Source organism: Periplaneta americana, chromosome 7 (assembly GCF_040183065.1).
Source record: "Periplaneta americana isolate PAMFEO1 chromosome 7, P.americana_PAMFEO1_priV1, whole genome shotgun sequence".
In the NCBI taxonomy this organism is placed as follows: domain Eukaryota; kingdom Metazoa; phylum Arthropoda; class Insecta; order Blattodea; family Blattidae; genus Periplaneta; species Periplaneta americana.
The window spans coordinates 104444103-104462928 of NC_091123.1; the positions used below are offsets into that span (position 1 = coordinate 104444103).

Here is an 18826-nt window from a genome sequence, read left to right on the forward strand (position 1 = left end):
ACATTTTGGTCGACTGGCTTCATCAGTCTCGAAATGCAACCATACCCATAAGTGACTCTATCATTCAAGAGATGGTGCGCGAAATAGCATGCAAATTAAACTTCAACTTTTCTGCTTCCAATCGTTGGCTTGACAGATTTAAACAATGACATGGAATTGTTTACCGCCAGATTTCCGGCAAGTCAGGAACTGTCAGTGAAAGTGACATTAGTGAGTGGAAAAGCAGAGTCTGCCTAATCTGATTTCAAGATACGAACCCCGTGATATTTTAATGTGGACGAATGTAGTTTATTCTTTAAGCTCATGCCCGACAAATGATACATTTTCAAAGGAAAAAAGTGTCATGGGGAAAAATTAAGTAAGAAGAGGGTAACAGTGCTCGTTGCTGCTAATTCTGATGGCTCTGAAAAGCTGCCTCTGGTCGTGGTGGAAAAATCAGCAAAACCGCGATGTTTCAAACATGTAAAGAACCTGCCATGTGTTTATAAGAACCAGGTATTTGCATGGATGACCAGCTATTTGTTTGTCAAGTGGTTAAAGGATTTGGACAACAAAATGGTGAGTACATTTTTTTTTTAATTCCCATAATTCGTTGTCTGAAAGTAGTCCCCCATCTGACATAACTGATGATGAGGATTGGGTTGCTGCGCATGAAAAGCTGATGATTTACACTTGGAGGATTTCAAATCTGTAGATGATGGTGTTGTGACCTCAGATATTCTTGATTTAGATGACATTATAGAAAATCATGCCACAGTTGAGGAAGAAGGGGATAAAGAACAGGAATCAGTTCAATCTGTTCCAATGTGAGAGGATGCCCTTGCAGCGACGACAGTGATGAGACAATTTATCAGTGCTTGTTCTGATGATATGTCAGTTAGTGTAAATTCATATTTAAATCCTGTTAAAAATGTGATTATTCATTGTAAGGGTTCATGTAAACGACAAACAACTATAAACGACGTTTTTCGAAAGAATTAAGTACAGTACATATTGTAAATGTTTTTGACATGCAGTAATTGCATAATGGAGTAATACTGTATTACCTTTCACGAATGATGTATTTCAATAAAGAAAAATGCTAATAGATATTGTATATAAATCTACCTAATAGTATACCTGCGGTTCCAGTTAATACACAGTTCCTTGAACAGTGTCTTATCGGAGTTTACTGTATAAGACTCATTTCTGACGACTGTGATCGTATGATATTCCTTAGGGACGATAGTATGTTTTCAAGAAAAGTATTTTTGTAGTCATGTGACGGTGATTAGCCATCTTGTTCTACTGATTGATCACCATCTGGCATTGAGTGATTTAAGTGCATATTATTGTACAGTGCACATGTGCCGTGGCTTCAAGTACTTGTTGAAAGTTTGGTTATATGAGAAGTTGTATTGAAAGAGGGAGTGAGACAGCTAGTTATCCTTCCTTCCTCTAGAGTTGGATTTGTTTTATATATGTATTTTTTTTAATCTGGTTCATTATTCATACTTGGGCAAGTGTGTGTGTGTGTGTCAGAATGATTATATCTTTGATTATATTGTAATAACTAGCCGTACCCGTGCGCTCCGCTGCACCCGTTAGAAATAAATATAAAGTAATTACATAATTAAAATAGGACATTTGATCCAGGGAACATTCGTGTTTGATAGAAGGATAAATCGTTTAATATGTTACTTAATTTAAATTGCATCCAAATAATTAAAATGCGATCATTTTGGTCCAGAGACACTCATTTGGTGCAATGACAATTCCTTTAACATGTTTCTTAATTTTTATTACATGCAACCATAGTTTAATGAAGATTGACATCATTTAGATTTAATGTGTATATTTTATTTTACTTGTTATAGGTTTCCATTGAATTATGGTAATAACTTAATTTTAACTCTTGTTTTCTACGTATTCAGTAAATGGCGCTTGGCCCACTATGGTACTGAACCCTTCAAATAACTTAAATTATATTATATAATATTACATTACATATTATATTATATTATATTATATCAGAAGTTACTGTAATAACATTATAGCATTATGTCCATTTAGAGAAACTACACTTTCCAGTGGTGAAATAATAATTAATTATACAAATCGGTTAATTTAGCTTCCGATATTACTTCATACAAACACAGAAACATTCTCTGTAGGCTATCTTTCATAGCTTTCGATTATTGCTGTCCAAGGCCCCTTATAGACGAAGTCATTTGTTTTTTAATTCATTACACGGCCTTAGATGGCAGTTATTTTAATTTTAAAACTCATTTATCTCATTAAATATCAGTCCTATCAAAATTTTTCAAGGAATAAAACTTATCGCAAATTATTTTTAAAGAAACTTTTGTTATGTAACATTTTTCACAAAAATCAATAATAAGCGAGATATTTCGATTTATTTAATTCAGGCCCCCTTATAACCCCCCTTTTAAATAATGTATTTTGAATGCCATATAGCCTAAAATCTAAGTTACAACGAACTTACAGACATACAAATAAAAATTTCAAAAAAGCGATTTTCGGTTTCAGGGTGGTTAATTATATATATGAGGACCAATTATTTTTGGAAAATCGAAAATTACCAGAAAAATTTCGGCTACAGATTTATTATTAGTATAGATTGTGAGAAAAAATCTCCCTCTCTCTGTATTGAAGTTAATGTTACCCTTCATGTGTTCATGACTCTTCAGTTATGAGGAGTGGCTGAACATCGAAAGTGTTGAACTACCCTGATAGTGGACATTAAAAGTCTTGATTTGTGCGTTATAATGAGTTTGCTTAACTGGTTGAGAATTTCACAACGAAAAGAAACAGAACGTAGTATTCACATTGAAAAAGTAATAGTGACAGATGTTAGCTATAAAAAATTTCCCAGAACACAACGACACTTAGATTTGGAGGATGACTGGTTGTTTAGAAACTGTGTTGGAGTCATACGAAGTAAGTGAAAATTTGAAAGTTCTATCAACAGATTTTCCAGAATGTTGGTCAAAAGCTCAGTCGATTGCCTATTTAAGAAAGAAAACAGCTGGTTGGTTGTAAGGAATGGAAAAACTCGGTTGTTCTATGAGTGTTCAAGTTTGTAAGCTGGGCTTAGGTCCATGCCAAGGCACATGCTTAAACTCAACCAAAGAGTGGGTCGATTATGACGTTAGAGGTTTTGGAAACACTACCTAAGAAAAACAGCAAAATGATCTGTGGAGAAAGATACATGAACATAAAAGCACTACTACTCATATAATATCAGAACAGATTAAGAGTGATGCTAATAAGAAGTCTTTAGAAACTGGAGTAGACAAGATGAATGCAGTACAGTATGAGTTTAGATCAGCGTATGAAATTGGAAAATTTGGTAGATCACTCACTGATTTTCCAGCAGATACTGAAGTCCAACAATTAAATGGATTGTACATGGACAGAGTTTTACATTCCAGGTTTAGCCGCACTAATATCTTGAATCACATCTACATAGAATAGCCAACATATAATTTCAACAATAGTAAATAGTTATGGTACATGAATCAACGACTATCAGCAATAGGCCTGTACTCGTCATGTTTAAAATGTGCATTGACAGAAAGTATACCTGTGCATTCTTTCTGTTGGGACATTACTGAACTTAACGACACAATCAGAAGTTTGATCAAGGATGCTATAATACAGAATCTGATTTTCTATAGTTCTGATTAAGTTTCCCTTAAAAATTTAGTTGAATTTGCTTGTGATGGAGAATATATTATTTTGAAAAGAAAAAAACAGTGTTGCCATTGAGTTATGTACAGAAACTTTTACATAATTTCATTTAATGGCATTGTGTTAATTATAGATTAGAACAGCAGTCCATGATACAAGAGATGAAGTACAGGGCCTAAACCATTTTAATATTTTTTTCGACAAATTATACTTTGTATGGTCAGTATGTCTTCAAAACATCAAATGCAACTACAAGATTGCAACTGAGTTGAGTAAAAAGTTGAGTAAAGTTGGGAAGATATTATGTATTTGATGAACTGCCTCCAGAACCAGGACAGTGAAGTCAGTGTACGAAAGCTATAGAGTTGTCAGATTTAAAGCAGAGATATAACAATTCCAGAAGCTGTTAAAGCTATCAAACGTACTGTTAGGATCTTCGAATCTATGATACATTTGCAAGGATCCTATGCTGAGGAGGTATTCTCTGCTTTAAAACAAAATATTTTCAAAGAATTGAGCTACAAAGCAGCACAAAGACAGTTGAAATAAACCCTGGTCAATTACATAGAAGCCTGGGAGAAAACCTGAAGCAGAGGCTTATTATCATTCCACACAAGCATCCTACTTACATTTACAATCTAAGATTAGTGATACAGAAATGGAAGACAGGCAGAAAAAGAGGCTGTTGAAAGATTTGACTGTTGCAAATACAACAAGTATAACCTGTAGTGATACAAGCATCTCAAACTTGTGTGAATATTTCCATCTTGAAGAAAGCGAAAGTACATTCAGGCCTTCAGGAAATACACTGATATCAACATGAAACCACCAGAGCTTTGTAGTTTGTTAAGCATTGTTGTTGGTTAGTGAACTGTCTGAAGACAGGTTTGAACCTCATAAGTGACACCAATAAAGCATCACTCATGAGGCAACTAAGCTAGGAGATAATGGGGTAGGGTTGCCAGTTTCTTCCACCTCCATTGCAATCAGTGCAGACTAGTAACATATTACACCAATCAGACTTCAGATGTATATAAACAAATTGTTCTTCTTCTGACACATATCAAGTGAGATGTACTGCCTGGTAACAGATGTACAGATACGGAATTAAAATTTGGAGCGAGTCTTGATGGAAGACCACCTGTATGTAGGCAACAATTTCGCACGACTATCCACAAGTAGCACAGCATATATACAGGGGCTCTTGCTTACTGCATGTGCGCAGTGTGTTGTAAGCGAAACTTATCCAATAAGAAAGCTCCAAATTTTATTTCTGTATCTGTACATATCAGCCAGGACTTCAATCAGAGTCCAGTTACATATTATAGATTCTATCTCAATTTCACCTGAAGAATGTGAATGAGCATTACTGTAATGAACAATATCTGTACTAAGAAAAAAAATATTCTTCTAGTAAAAGAATTTCTAGGCTTTTGTTCCTAAAAAGTGTTGACTCATCAGTGTCAGCAATAGTGGCTGCTATCTGGAAGATCTGCAGAGGAGACTTCATGACGAAGAAGTAACTTTGGAAAAGAAGTGCAGTACAAGTCCGTATGGAGTCTACTGTGACTAAGGAGGCTTCAACAGTACCCCCTAAAAATTGTATCCACCTACAGCACTGATCATAACCCTCTAGTTTGAGAAATACTCCTATAGAAGAACTTATATATAAAATCAAGAAAGAAATTAGAAGAACTTTTGCGAGTGAAAGCAAATTTCATTAAAAGATATTGGTATCAGTAATGCGTGACTGCAGATGAATACCATTTCAACAACTTCTATAATACAGATTAATACTCATAATGAAATAGAACTGTGCGCATGTTATTACTGACAAAGGGATTACTGATCGATAAAATTGGTTCCTGACATGATATTAAGCAAGCAGAGCTCCCGTATTGTCACGGATGCAAGCAGAAAAAAATACGTGTACAACCATAAAGTTTCAGACCCATTTCTATTCACAAAGACCAAAATACAAAACACATCTCAAATCCAGAAATTAAAATGCAGTCCAATTCCTGAACTGACAATATTAATGTCTAAGATGGCAAGGTATGATAACAGAAAATCTATATATCTACCTCTTTCACACGCAAGTTACCAAGAGGCTATGACTGAAAGGTTGAGTTCCAAGGAGTCAAGATACTTGACATCTTTACCATAATTCCTAAAACATCTATGAATCTGTGGCATATCAGCCTATGAAAAGCCAAGGCCAACCAGCTGACTATTGGCCTCACGTCCACATGCCTCAACAGAGATGAATGATTATCCAACCAGTACGGAGATATTGTGTGGTCAGCATAATGATCCCTTCAACCATTAAATCGGATTTTGCTACCTAGCGTAGTTCCCCAAATTTATCACGGTGCTGGGTGGGTACAGATCCCATATATTGGCCGAAATTTCATGGGAAAATTTCTTCTCCATGAGGACTTCGAACCAGGGCTTATTCTGTAACTTGACTTCAGGTATGCCTTAGACCACAATGTTATGGTGCAGGACTAAAACATTTGTAGGGTCTGTTTATGTCCCATCAAAAGAATATCTGAATTCTGTTCCTTTGAGAAAAACAGTCAATGCATGATTATATTGCTGACATTACTACGATACTAAACATCTTACTCTGTATTGTGCATCTTAACAGCAATCACAAAAGAAGTTGTGCATACTAGAGACCAATTTTTAACTATGAGTTTACTATATGCTTTACGAAAATACTATTTTAATTTACAGTGAAAGAAAACACATTTAATTATAAATATTAAGACATTTCTTACCTGTAGCATTTTGCCAATGGAAATAGAAGGCACAGCTTTTGGTGAAATTCACAAAATTCCTTGTATGAACGAAATAAATATGTAGGATCAGGTTGAGTGGTTCGTTCCACTTTCAAAATGTACACATAATATTTTTCTGGATCATATCGCTTCTGGTACCCATACACACCTACACTCAGGATTCGTCCTTCCTGTTGCATTCTAAAACAGAATATTTCGTATATTGAAGATAGGAGAAATTGTACTTAATTTATTACAAAGATTAAATCTAACACATACTACTTCAAAAGAACCAAAATTAATCAGAACATGGTACATATGTGAGGTAAGTGTCACTTTGAATAAACAGAAAATTTAATATAAGACAATTTATTTAATTATGAACAATGTATAAACAGATAGTGTAAGAGAGGAAGACATTTTACTTATATTATATAGAAGGGTAAAACAGAGGAAAATTGTGAACAAGGTCGAAAACCTTCTGAGCTCATTCGTCACTTCAACTAAGGTTTCAAGCCTTACAATTTCGTTAGCTGACAGTGTTCTTATTCGTAATTTTCAGTCATTGTTTTTTTGATTCAACATATGCAGTACATCAAACCTCTTTGATATGAGCTCCGTAAGTCTCAAATGATCAAAGGATATTGAAAGAAAGGAATGAGAAAGTTTGTAGGCCTATGTAACATTAAATAGTGCCATGTTTGGATTTTCCTAATCATAACAGTCATCTGTCCCTTTTCATGCTCTGTCCTATTCCATATAAAAAAAAATTCTATGTGCATCTAACGTATGTGAGATAATATCAGAGTCATGTTGTGATTCATATGAATAAGAAGTATGTACTGATTATGTTGTTTCATTCAGAGAATAATAAAATAAACTTGCGATTTATCTAGATAGGCGAGACACAAATTTTTTGAAGTGCAGGAGTTTTTAAAGAAATATTTAAATGATGAAAAAAATAAGTAAATTTAACTTCTCAAGTATGCAAGGTAAACCAAGCTACGATGTTATAGACATGTTCAGAAGCAAAACCATCTTGATTGAAAGCTGGAAGCTATTCCAATTTTTTTTTATCACCCAAAGAAACATATATGTATTCGTATATATAAAGTAATGGCTATAACATTTCTCTTATATTCTTATATTCTACTCTGTTATGGGAATGAAAAGGGACGAAAAGTAGACTAACACTAAGGGTACGGCCACATGAGCTACATTTGTAACAGGTTTTCTGTGACAAATGGAGCTGGAATTATAGACTGCGTTGAGTTAAATGCAAGTGGCCACACGGGGCAGTAAATGTAGCAAGTTTGGCACATCCCAAGGTCGTGTCGCAACTCGAACACAATAATTTAGTGCAATGTAAATTTACAAATGTGTATGGATACATGCGTAAGCTAATTTTAAATACTATTTTCTTAATCTTACTCCTGTTTTTTGTTACTTTACCAGAAGGAAAAGTAAATACCGCCACTAAGTTCCCTTGTGGTAATTGAATTTGCAGCCAGGCCATTTTATTTAGGCCTAATGTATTCAAAAATAAAACAAGTGACATTGATGAGCGCAGTGAAATTTGTCTCTCGAATTAGCTATAAGATATCGCAATTTGTACTACACTGCTTATCTTATAGCATTAGAATATCTTTTGTTTGTAAAAACTTTATGAGACATGAGACTGTAACATAGCCTACCCTTAGATTCACCTTTCAGTTTCCCCCTTCCCCGAAATTTAATAATCTGAGAAACGTGATCTATCATGTTTAAGAGAATGTAAACTCTGTTTTTTATTGGATAAGATGTACAATGGGAGAAAGGCATTCTCAAATTTGAAGGAAAACTCGTTTTTTTAATGGTTGAAATTCTCAGTATGTATATGTAGTCATAACTAACAGAATCAACTTGTGCTTATGATGGAGTGAAGTAGAGAGAGAGATTGACTTTTAGATGGGAAATTATCGTGACAGATTTATAAAATACGATGCCAATATATATGATATATTTTGTTACTAACAATACGGTGCAAATAAATATTTCTTCACTTATGTATAGCCCAGGCTAAGCTGTCCTATGTTTTAACTCTTCAAAATATCTTTCTTTAAAGGTACATACATTTTTCTTCTTTCAATTTCGACCTAAAGAAATCTTTAATAATAAAATGTATATAAAAGCATTCTAGCAAACCCTTCACAGCGATTTTGTTTGGTAAAAAATGTACAATTCTTTTGTAGGCCAGACCTCACAAATCAGTATTGTTTATAAATATTATTGTGTTATAAAGACATTTCCACTTTGAGTTGTATTTTGGGATACAAGGGTCAAGTTTAAATTACCGCAACGTCCAATAAGCATTCTACAAAACCAAGAAAAAGAGAATTTTTATAATAGATGTGTTTACTTATACTCTTTTCAAAATATTGTTCTTTGAGAATACATATTTTCTTCTTTCTTTCATTTTGGACCAAAGGTATCCTTCAATAATAAAATCTAAACATAATGTTCCAGTAAACCCTCACAGCGACTGCATTTGGTTAAAAAAAAAAAAAAACAGATTGCCTCTTTGAGTTGTGTTTTGGGTCATGTTTAAAACTCCTTTTTACTTGGAGATGCTTTAGAAATTAATGTATTGACAAGGGAAGAGCATGTCTAATCTGTTGTAAATCCCAATGATCCTTCTACGGAACCACGAGAAATTAGGTCTTCATACTGCCTTTCAGCAAACCCTTCACCCACACCTACTTCCGATTGTTACTGACAAACAATATTGCCTGTTGTAAAATCGACACAGGAATAAAAGTTAACTTTATGGCACTGCTATAAATTTTCTTCTCATATGCATTACAATTGTGTATGACCGTAATAATGTACAGTAATAAGATATGTCATAAAAATGGAAGTAGGGTTAAGGAGAGAGGAGGTGAAGAAGGAGATCTTTAGCAATGCTAAGTGCTGCAAAACGCAAAAGAACTAGCTACAAATGTCGCTAGTGTGGCATGTCATGTGGCCACACGTAGCGACATTTAACGAGAACTGAGCAGTAATTGTTGCGCCCGTGTGGCCACCCATTTTGCTACAATTACGGCAGCTACATTTGTAGCAGAAAACCTGCGACAAATGTAGCTTGTGTGGCCATAACCTAAATGGGACTGGAAGAAAAATGATGAGATACAAGAACTTAATGTATAGATTACATCTATAGACATCAGCAGAACTGGAAGGAGTAAGCATGTCTTGAGAATAAACTCATCCAGGTCCCTAAGGCAATAATAAAATATCGTCAAAATGGAAAATGCTCTCTAGGATGCCCCATGAAAAGATTGCATGAAAATTGCCTTCTCAGGCAGTAACAGTTCTTTTAGGACTACTACTTGACAGGATGATGATGATGATGATGATGGTGCTGAAAACATGTGAAAAAGCAACTTAAATGATTCATGAAAGTGTTGTACTGAGAACCTATAGATTCCTATTAGGCTAAGTCTATTTACCAGATTCCCATGCATACGCATTTACTTCCTAAATTCGTCATTAGAAAAGTGCTCACCTTATGGTACAGTCACACGTCGCTACTTTTGCAGCACTGCATTATAAAAAACTGCGCAACTCTTGTACTGCGACGTGTGAACAACTGTGCAACCCAAAAAGTAGCAGCTGCCGAACCTGCTGCCTGCTACTTTTCCATGCTGCGCACAGTTTAAAAGTAGCGACGTGTGAATAGGGTTCTCAGGGTTGCAGCCGCAGCATTTTTGACATCGGTTTTGTTGAAACTTTTGCTGTGGTTGCAACCAGTGTTACCACCCGAATGTGCCAATGATACCTTTATTGCTTGGATATATTTTAATGTTAAATGTGATGAAAACAAATTATTTGTCTGAGTATAATTGCTGACGACATAATTCATTTTTTAAATTTTCAGTAGCGTAGTTTCAAACAGGAGGGTTGCCAACATTGATTACGTGAATATGCTGTTGGTTATCATTTAAGTATATAGGCGTTTTTAAAGGCTTTATAGTAAAAATAGTAAAAATAATGTCAATTTCTGAATACTAGATACGACAGAAAAGCAAATAATAGATAAGGAAGCTTTCACATGAGTTTCTTAATAATGCGAACATAACCACAAAATGTATATTGAGAAGTCAAGACGGAGATGGAAACCTGCAGCATGACTGCAGCTGCAAAAGTAGTGCCTTGTGTGTGAACAGACTCGCAACCTACAGTTGCAACTTTTGCAGCACTCGAGTTGCGCAGCACGAAAAGTAGCATGCAGCGTGCTACTTTTGGCTTACGTGTGAACAAGACACGCAACTTTTGCAGGTGCAGTACAAAAGTTGCGCAGCAAAAGTAGCGACGTGTGACCGTACCTTTATGAGATGATCCATCTCGCACAGGGTTGCCAGATATTCTGATTGGAAAGAACATGTCCCGATTTTCACATAAAAATCTCACGTCCCACTTTGAATCAAGGCGGGATCCAAAATAAACATCACCTGTATAATTTTGTCATTACCTAATAACTATTTTCGTCTAAATATTTAAATTAAATATAAGTAAAGAAGCATACGATGTAATTAAGGCGGAACTAAACCTCCTATATTACTGTGTCAAGCATTTTCACAATTGTCAGCTGACTGTGTAGGATAATTATTGCTACATTCTAAGATAGCCAATAAAAACAATTGTGAGAGAACAAAGATGACAAAAATAGTTCAAAGTGTCTTATAGCCATTTTCAGTAGTAATGGCAGCATACTTCAGGATATCAAAAATGATAAAAACATTTTTGACATTCAAATAGAAGCACCAAAAAGGAACATTAAAATGTTTCCATTACTGTAAGTTGAGATACTTCACTACTAAGCAAGAATTAGAAACAAAGTTACTGTATGCAAATCTAGTCTTTCAGGTAAAGCTTCCTGTAAAGCAAATTTGAATAATTTCAAGGGAAAAATTTTCCCTTGAAATTATTCAAAGTTACTGCATTTTCATAATTTATACAGTGAAGATTATGTAACTATAAATAACTCCCCATTATAAATAAAAACTATAACAACTTATATTTTACAAACAGTTGACGTTATTGTGCTTAAAATGTTTCAGTTAATTTTGAAAAGAACAAAAATGCCTACGCTGCTTTGAAGGAACATAATAAAAATATAGTAGCTATTGGTTGCTCATAACATCTGATCAATAATATTGTGTCCGACATGGTTTAATATTTTTGAATACAAAATAAAGTGATTTGTAATTACATCATATAATGAGTTCAATAGATCGACTGTTGATCAGATTTTTTGTATTCGACAGATAATGGAGAAAAAATGGGAGTATAAGGGTACAGTACATCAGTTATTCATAGATCTCAAAAAGGCATATGACTCGGTTAAGAGGGAAGTATTATATGATATTCTTATTGAATTTGGTACTCCCAAGAAACTAGTTCGATTAATTAAAATGTGTCTCAGTGAAACATACAGCAGAGTCCGTATAGGCCAGTTTCTATCTGATGCTTTTCCAATTCACTGCGGGCTAAAGCAGGGAGATGCACTATCACCTTTACTTTTTAACTTCGCTTTAGAATATGCCATTAGGAAAGTTCAGGATAACAGGCAGGGTTTGGAATTGAACGGGTTACATCAGCTTCTTGTCTATGTGGATGACGTGAATATGTTAGGAGAAAATCCACAAACGATTAGGGAAAACACGGAAATTTTACTTGAAGCAAGTAAAGCGAATGGTTTGGAAGTAAATCCCGAAAAGACAAAGTATATGATTATGTCTCATGACCAGAATATTGTACGAAATGGAAATATAAAAATTGGAGATTTATCCTTCGAAGGGGTGGAAAAATTCAAATATCTTGGAGCAACAGTAACAAATATAAATGACACTCTGAAGGAAATTAAACACAGAATAAATATGGGAAATGCATGTTATTATTCGGTTGAGAAGCTTTGTATCATCTAGTCTGCTGTAAAAAATCTGAAAGTTAGAATTTATAATACAGTTATATTACCGGTTCTTCTGTATGGTTGTGAAACTTGGACTCTCACGCCGAGAGAGGAACATAGGTTAAGGGTGTTTGAGAATAAGGTGATTAGGAAAATATTTGGGGCTAAGAGGGATGAAGTTACAGGAGAATGGAGAAAGTTACACAACGCAGAACTGCACGCATTGTATTCTTCACCTGACATAATTAGGAACATTAAATCCAGACGTTTGAGATGGGCAGGGCATGTAGCACGTATGGGCGAATCCAGAAATGCATATAGAGTGTTAGTTGGGAGACCGGAGGGAAAAAGACCTTTGGGGAGACCGAGACGTAGATGGGAGGGTAATATTAAAATGGATTTGAGGGAGGTGGGATATGATGATAGAGACTGGATTAATCTTGCTCAGAATAGGGACCAATGCCGGGCTTATGTGAGGGCGGCAATGAACCTTCGGGTTCCTTAAAAGCCATTTGTAAGTTGTTGTTGTTCTTTTCTAATGCCAGGCGTTTGACAATAAAGTCATTTGACCTCTTGCACTCCAATATCTTTCAAAGATATTATCATGACGAGCCACTGAAGCACAGATTTTGAGGTGTTCCGAATCCATTTCTTGGTTTGAGTTGCACAATGGACAGTTAGGGGACTGATATATTCCAATTCTATGCAGGTGTTTGGCCAAACAATCATGGCCTGTTGCCAATCTAAATGCAGCTACAGACGATTTTCGTGGTAAATCGGGAATTAACTGTGGATTTTGATGAAGAGAGTTCCATTTTTTCCCTTGGGATTGTGTTATCAAATTTTGTTTGTTGAAGTCTAAGTATGTAGATTTAATAAATCTTTTCACAGAGTAATACGTAGATTTACTAACAGGTCTGTAAGTAGCAGTGCTGCCCTTCTTTGCTAAAGCATCCGCATTCTCGTTTCCCAGGATTCCACAATGGGATGGTATCCATTGGAATACAATTCTTTTATTGAGTGATATTAATTGAGAGAGCATTTTAGTTATTTCTGCTGTTTGAGATGAAGGTGTGTGTTTAGAGACGATTGATAGAATAGCTGCTTTGGAGTCTGACAATATAACTGCATTTTTAAATTTACTGATGTGGCATAGAAGATTCCTGAGACTTTCACTTATTGCAATGATTTCTCCATCAAAACTTTTTGTTCCATACCCAAGAGATCTATAAAGTGAGAAGAGACAGCACGTAACACCTGCACTGGCACCTTGTTCTCTGGAGATCAAGGATCCGTCAGTGTATAAATGAAGCCAGTTTTGTGGAGGGTATCTAATATTAATTGTCTCTCAAGACAATTGTTTTAGTATTTCAGTGTTTACTTCTGATTTCAGTATTTCTTCTGTTAAATTTAGATTATATTCTATATTTAATAGAGTTAAAGGGTTTGGTTTAATTTGTAGGTTTTCTTTTAAATTCGGGATATTGCTTTTCTGTTTTAATTCTTGAACCATGGATATGAAACTTTTTTGAGTTTTCAATCTACAGAGAGGACTGTATGAATGCCAATTGTTTCCTGGTAATCTAATAAGTTTTTCATATTGAATCAGTGCTTTTTCTTCTATTGTCATTCTGATGCTGTTAATATTAGTGAGGAATCTCATAGAATCTATTGGAGTTGTTTTGATTCCAGCAGTAATGAGTCTGAGAGCTTGGTTTTGAACATATTCTATTTCGTTTATGAAAGGTGAAGTAATTAAAATTTCTCCGCAGTATGTCAGCACTGGCTGTATAAACATTTTGTATGTAGTGTTCAAAGTATTCCTAGAGCATCCCCATTTCTTTCCTGCCAGTCTTTTTAGAAGGGAGAATCTTTTACGAGCTTTTTCAGAAATGTATTTCAAATGGTTGCTCCATGTTAACTTACTATCGAAAATAACTCCAAGATATTTGGATTCATAAGTCCTAGGAAGGTGTTGGCCATTGTATTGGATATTGAATTCTCTTCCTTTTTTACCAAGAGAAAATATTTGGTAGTTACTTTTGCTTAAATTGAGTGTCATCGAATTTGATGTATTCCATTCATGTAGTTGATTTAGAGCTTTAAGAGCAGAATTTTGAATTTTGTCTCTATGTCTGTAAGATCCCGAAGTCCACAAAACTATATCATCTGCAAATAGTGCTGTTTTCATGTTTGATTCCTCTAATAGGGAGGGTAAGTCATTTATATAAATATTGAATAAAGTTGTGCTGAGGACAGCGCCCTGAGGTAGACCTCGATATGCTTGTCTGTAACTAGAAAGTGAGTTATTGAATTTAGTGGCAATGAATCGTTGACTAAGGAATTCTGATATCCATCTGAACATATTGCTGGAGATACCTAATTTATGGAGTTTTAGTAATAATTTATTTCTCCAAACAGAGTCATATGCTAGCTGAAAGTCAATAAATATTGCCAAGGTATCTTCTTTCTTGTTAAAACTGTCTTTTATTTCTTGTTAAAACTGTCTTTTATTTCTTGGCCGAGGCGTATGACTTGTTCATTGGTAGAGTGTAGTTGTCGAAAGCCGGCTTGTCTTGGTGATAAAAGATTTTTGGATTCTAAATACCAAGTTAATCTGTTGGAGATCATGGACTCCATGGTTTTTGCTATCATGCTTAATAGTGCTATTGGTCGATAACTATTAACATCATGAGCAGGTTTCCCTTTTTTGTGAATTGGTACAATGACTGCTTTTTTCCAAGCTGCAGGAACTGAGGTGTTCCATGATAAATTGAAAATGGATAAAAGTACAGACTTGGCTTTTTCCCCCAGATGTTAAAAAAATTCGGAGTGAATGTTATCGGGACCAGGAGATTTCTTGGTTTTTAAATTTTGTAAAGCTAGAGTTAATTTTTTTGGAAGTAAAATTTTGATGAAATATTTCAGGTTTTGTACTAGTAATATTGTTTTTATTATTTTTATGTAATTCTCTTTTGATAAATTTGCCAGTTTTTTTGGTATTGGGATGTAATCTGTGAGAGTTTGAGTAGTGTTTATTAAATGCGTTTGCTATATCCCTACCAAAGCAGAACATAGCAAAACACCAGAAGATACTCAAGATTGGAGGAAGAAGACTGCCATTCTTAAAAAAGCCATTTGTAAGTAAGTAAGTAAATGAGTTCAGTAGATGAACTAACGAAAAAAATGCCTCTTTGAAAAGGTTTTTTGAGTGGAATGGACTGAAATTATTCGTCATGTGCCCAGGTGGTTAATTTTGTTCGAGAAATTGAAAGGCTGTTAAGGAATTTTGGAGCTGTAAAGTCTTATTTTCTCTGATAAGAAAATCCGTCTAAAATACTCCAGAAATTTTTTGAAAATAAACTTGCTTATTGCTACCCATGGTTTCTTGTAAACATTGGGAGTATTGCTTCAGCAAGCAAATTTAGAACTGTTATTTATCTACGTAACAAGACTAGCATCAAACGAAATATTTTCTATATCAACTAAAATAACTGCCTGATTGTAGAGCTACTTTCTGTAGTACATGACTTGAGAAACAGCTTTATGAATCATAGGAATGAGCAGTTTTATGGGTCTGCTATTGCTGCCTCAATTATTCCCAGATCTTGTAATGATCTGCTGTTAAAAGTTCAAGGAGGAAGCAAATTCTATAATGTTTTTATTAGAAAGACAATTTTGATAACCATATTAGTTTTTAATTTCATATAAAGGAATAGTTTTTTTTGTCTCTCTCTCTCTCGCTCTCTCTCTCTTTTTGTTCAATCATGACATATCAACTTTGCCCATACTCACATCACTCTCAAAGACTGAACATAGGTATTTATTAGATATGCTGGAAAAAGAATGTAAATCTAAAATCTGGCAACCCTGATCTCGCAGTTGGTTCACATAATATGCAAGAGGATTGAAGGATGGTAGGCTTATAACTATAAGACTGGAATAATATATAAAGTGACTGATTATAAAGTAATCTTTTAGCAGAACCTGTTAGAAGAAATTGAAGAGTTTCAACTTTATCTAAATAATTTTACTTACGTGTATGTACGAGGAACAAAACTGAGAAGGTCACCATCATTGTGATCACCTGTAAATCGCAACTGGGCCAAGTTATGTAGGAAGAAATTAAACTGTGTGAACCAAGAACGGAGAGAACTCTCTATCATTCTTGCAAATGTGGCTGCAGCTTCAGAGTTTGATAATTCAGGTAACAATGCCCTCTGTACATATCGGACTGCATCAAGAGTTACACCTGGTATACCTGAAGACGCCATCTTGAAACAAATAATGCAAAAACAAGCAAAATTTAACAAATTTATCCTTTTGTAAATTCTTTCACTTTAAAAGAGAAACTAGTATGACATTATGAGTGACACAGTTACAAATCAATTGTCTCCATATCTCCTTCAGTTTTCTGCCGCAGTTGTGTGATTATTATGCTTTACCTCTTTCCTCTAAGTTGTGTTTTATTATAGGTATACAATATTGTGGTGGTGATGGTGGTATCTTTTCCTTAATTTCATGCATTTAGAGAGAGGTTCAAGTCTGATCAATTTTTTTGTACTAAATAACAGCATCCTTTTCTAGTTTAAATGTAATAGGAGACTGTATTGTAGGTATTGGAGTAGATATGATAGCTCCTTTAATTAATCGATTATCTAATCATTTTATCTTTTAAGATTTGCTGTTATTAAAATTTCACGGCAGTATGTAATTACTGGTTTTATATAGACATAGTAGTAAGATTTTTTTCCTTGAATATCCCCATTTCATGCCTGGAAAACTTTTTTTTTTTATTTTTATTTTTAGTTTAGTAGTTATTTTACGACACTTTATCAACATTTAAGGTTATTTAGCATCTGAATGATGAAGGTGATAATGCCGATGAAATGAGTCCGGGGTCCAGCCCGAAAGTTACTCAGCATTTGCTCATATTGAGTTGAGGGAAAACCCCGGAAAAAACCTCAACCAGATAATTTGTCCCGACCGGGAAGCGTATTTCACATGTGTAATGCGAATTCGCAACTATGGGTGGAGTCAAAGCACATTGTCCAATAGGGGACATGCTGCACATCTAGGCAGTGGCAGGCTACTCAGCTATGTGAATCTAGTACACAATATGGCGAGTAAATGTTGTTTACAGTCTACTAAAAGTACACATTTTAATGATTCAGTGATTGATAACGTCTTGGCGCATGAAGAATTAGATTCATATTTGCCATCTGGTATATATAAATACAAAAAATTAGGCGCAGATGTTATTGGTGAAGGTGAATTTAAGTGCTCGTTAAGTGTAAATTTGTGTGATGAAAACAGCGTTAACAAATGGCTGGACGAGTTCTCTAATCTAACGAAGACAAACTTCTTTGTGAAAAAAATTAGAGTTTGTAAATGCCAAAGTAAATGCCACTGTCATTATCTGGTGATAAAACATTTGCTTTGCCAACACAGCTCTCGTCGGAAGGTAAGTGTGAATTAAATTGCTGAAAATGATACCAAACCTTTTTTGTCATAATATGTGAGCCATTCTCCATTTAAGCGATTATTTCTATCCATAGTCATTTTTAAAATAAATTAGACTGCACATTAATTATATTACACTATCAATCAATACAGGAGTATTTCTAATGAAATTGTTCATGTTGTTGGTATTAACTAGGCCTACATCATTAACTTTGCTGACAACTGTCTTGGTCAGTTTATGAAAAATAAAAAATACTGACATAATACAAATTAATATCCATAATTTTCGGTGTTTTAATGTAAAGTGTGGTTAGTTACTTTGTAGTTTATACATGTTAAGAGTAGGCCTATCGTTCTTCTTTTACTGTTATCAGTACATTATGAGAAGTATTTTCTGAATTATGATATAGGTAGTTCTTTCACTTAATTTTCGTTTTGTTGCTGGTATAGATTACAAATTAATTTTCACACAGGCCTAACTTAATGAAATTAATTTCTCTTCCAAAATGTGGACAATGCATTAAGTAACAACTCATATTACTCGCACAATTCAAATTAAAATGGGCCATTCCATGTCAAATCATCCAGAAATTTACAAAAATGACACCCCCTATAGAGCTCCTTGTCTGTGGTCATTAGGATTTGTATTCCTGTTTACTATTGGAGGTTTAACAGGTGCAGCCTCACCGATTTTCTTGAAATCTTATGAATTGAAGTATTACCTAGATATGTGAACATTCCCAAAATTAAAATGAATTTGGCTGAATAATTCCAGAGCTGGAATTCAAAGAAGTCATGAATGGACATGCTCAGTTTTACAGTATTAAGTGACCTTTTATCAGACATAAAATACCATATCTCCCATAGTTTTTGCGATAAAACTTTGATCTTTTTTTGCATATGAAGCAGAAAAGTATACATTTTTAAATCTATGTGT

At 34.5% G+C, this 18826-nt stretch overlaps 1 protein-coding gene across 12 annotated transcripts in view; it reads right to left on the reverse strand.

Moving 5' to 3' along the window:
• Pi3K68D (phosphatidylinositol-4-phosphate 3-kinase catalytic subunit Pi3K68D) overlaps window positions 1-18826 on the reverse strand; it is a 987208-nt gene that overhangs the window by 221440 nt on the left and 746942 nt on the right. For all 12 annotated transcript variants that reach the window (XR_011333110.1, XM_069831124.1, XM_069831122.1 and 9 more), the window contains 2 exons: window positions 16465-16700; window positions 6477-6677 (listed from right to left, as the gene is read on the reverse strand). Coding sequence is in view for 11 of the 12 variants with exons in the window: in XM_069831124.1 (XP_069687225.1) it covers window positions 6477-6677; window positions 16465-16700 (437 nt within the window). In the remaining variant the exon portion in view is untranslated. The remainder of the gene's footprint in view (window positions 1-6476; window positions 6678-16464; window positions 16701-18826) is intronic.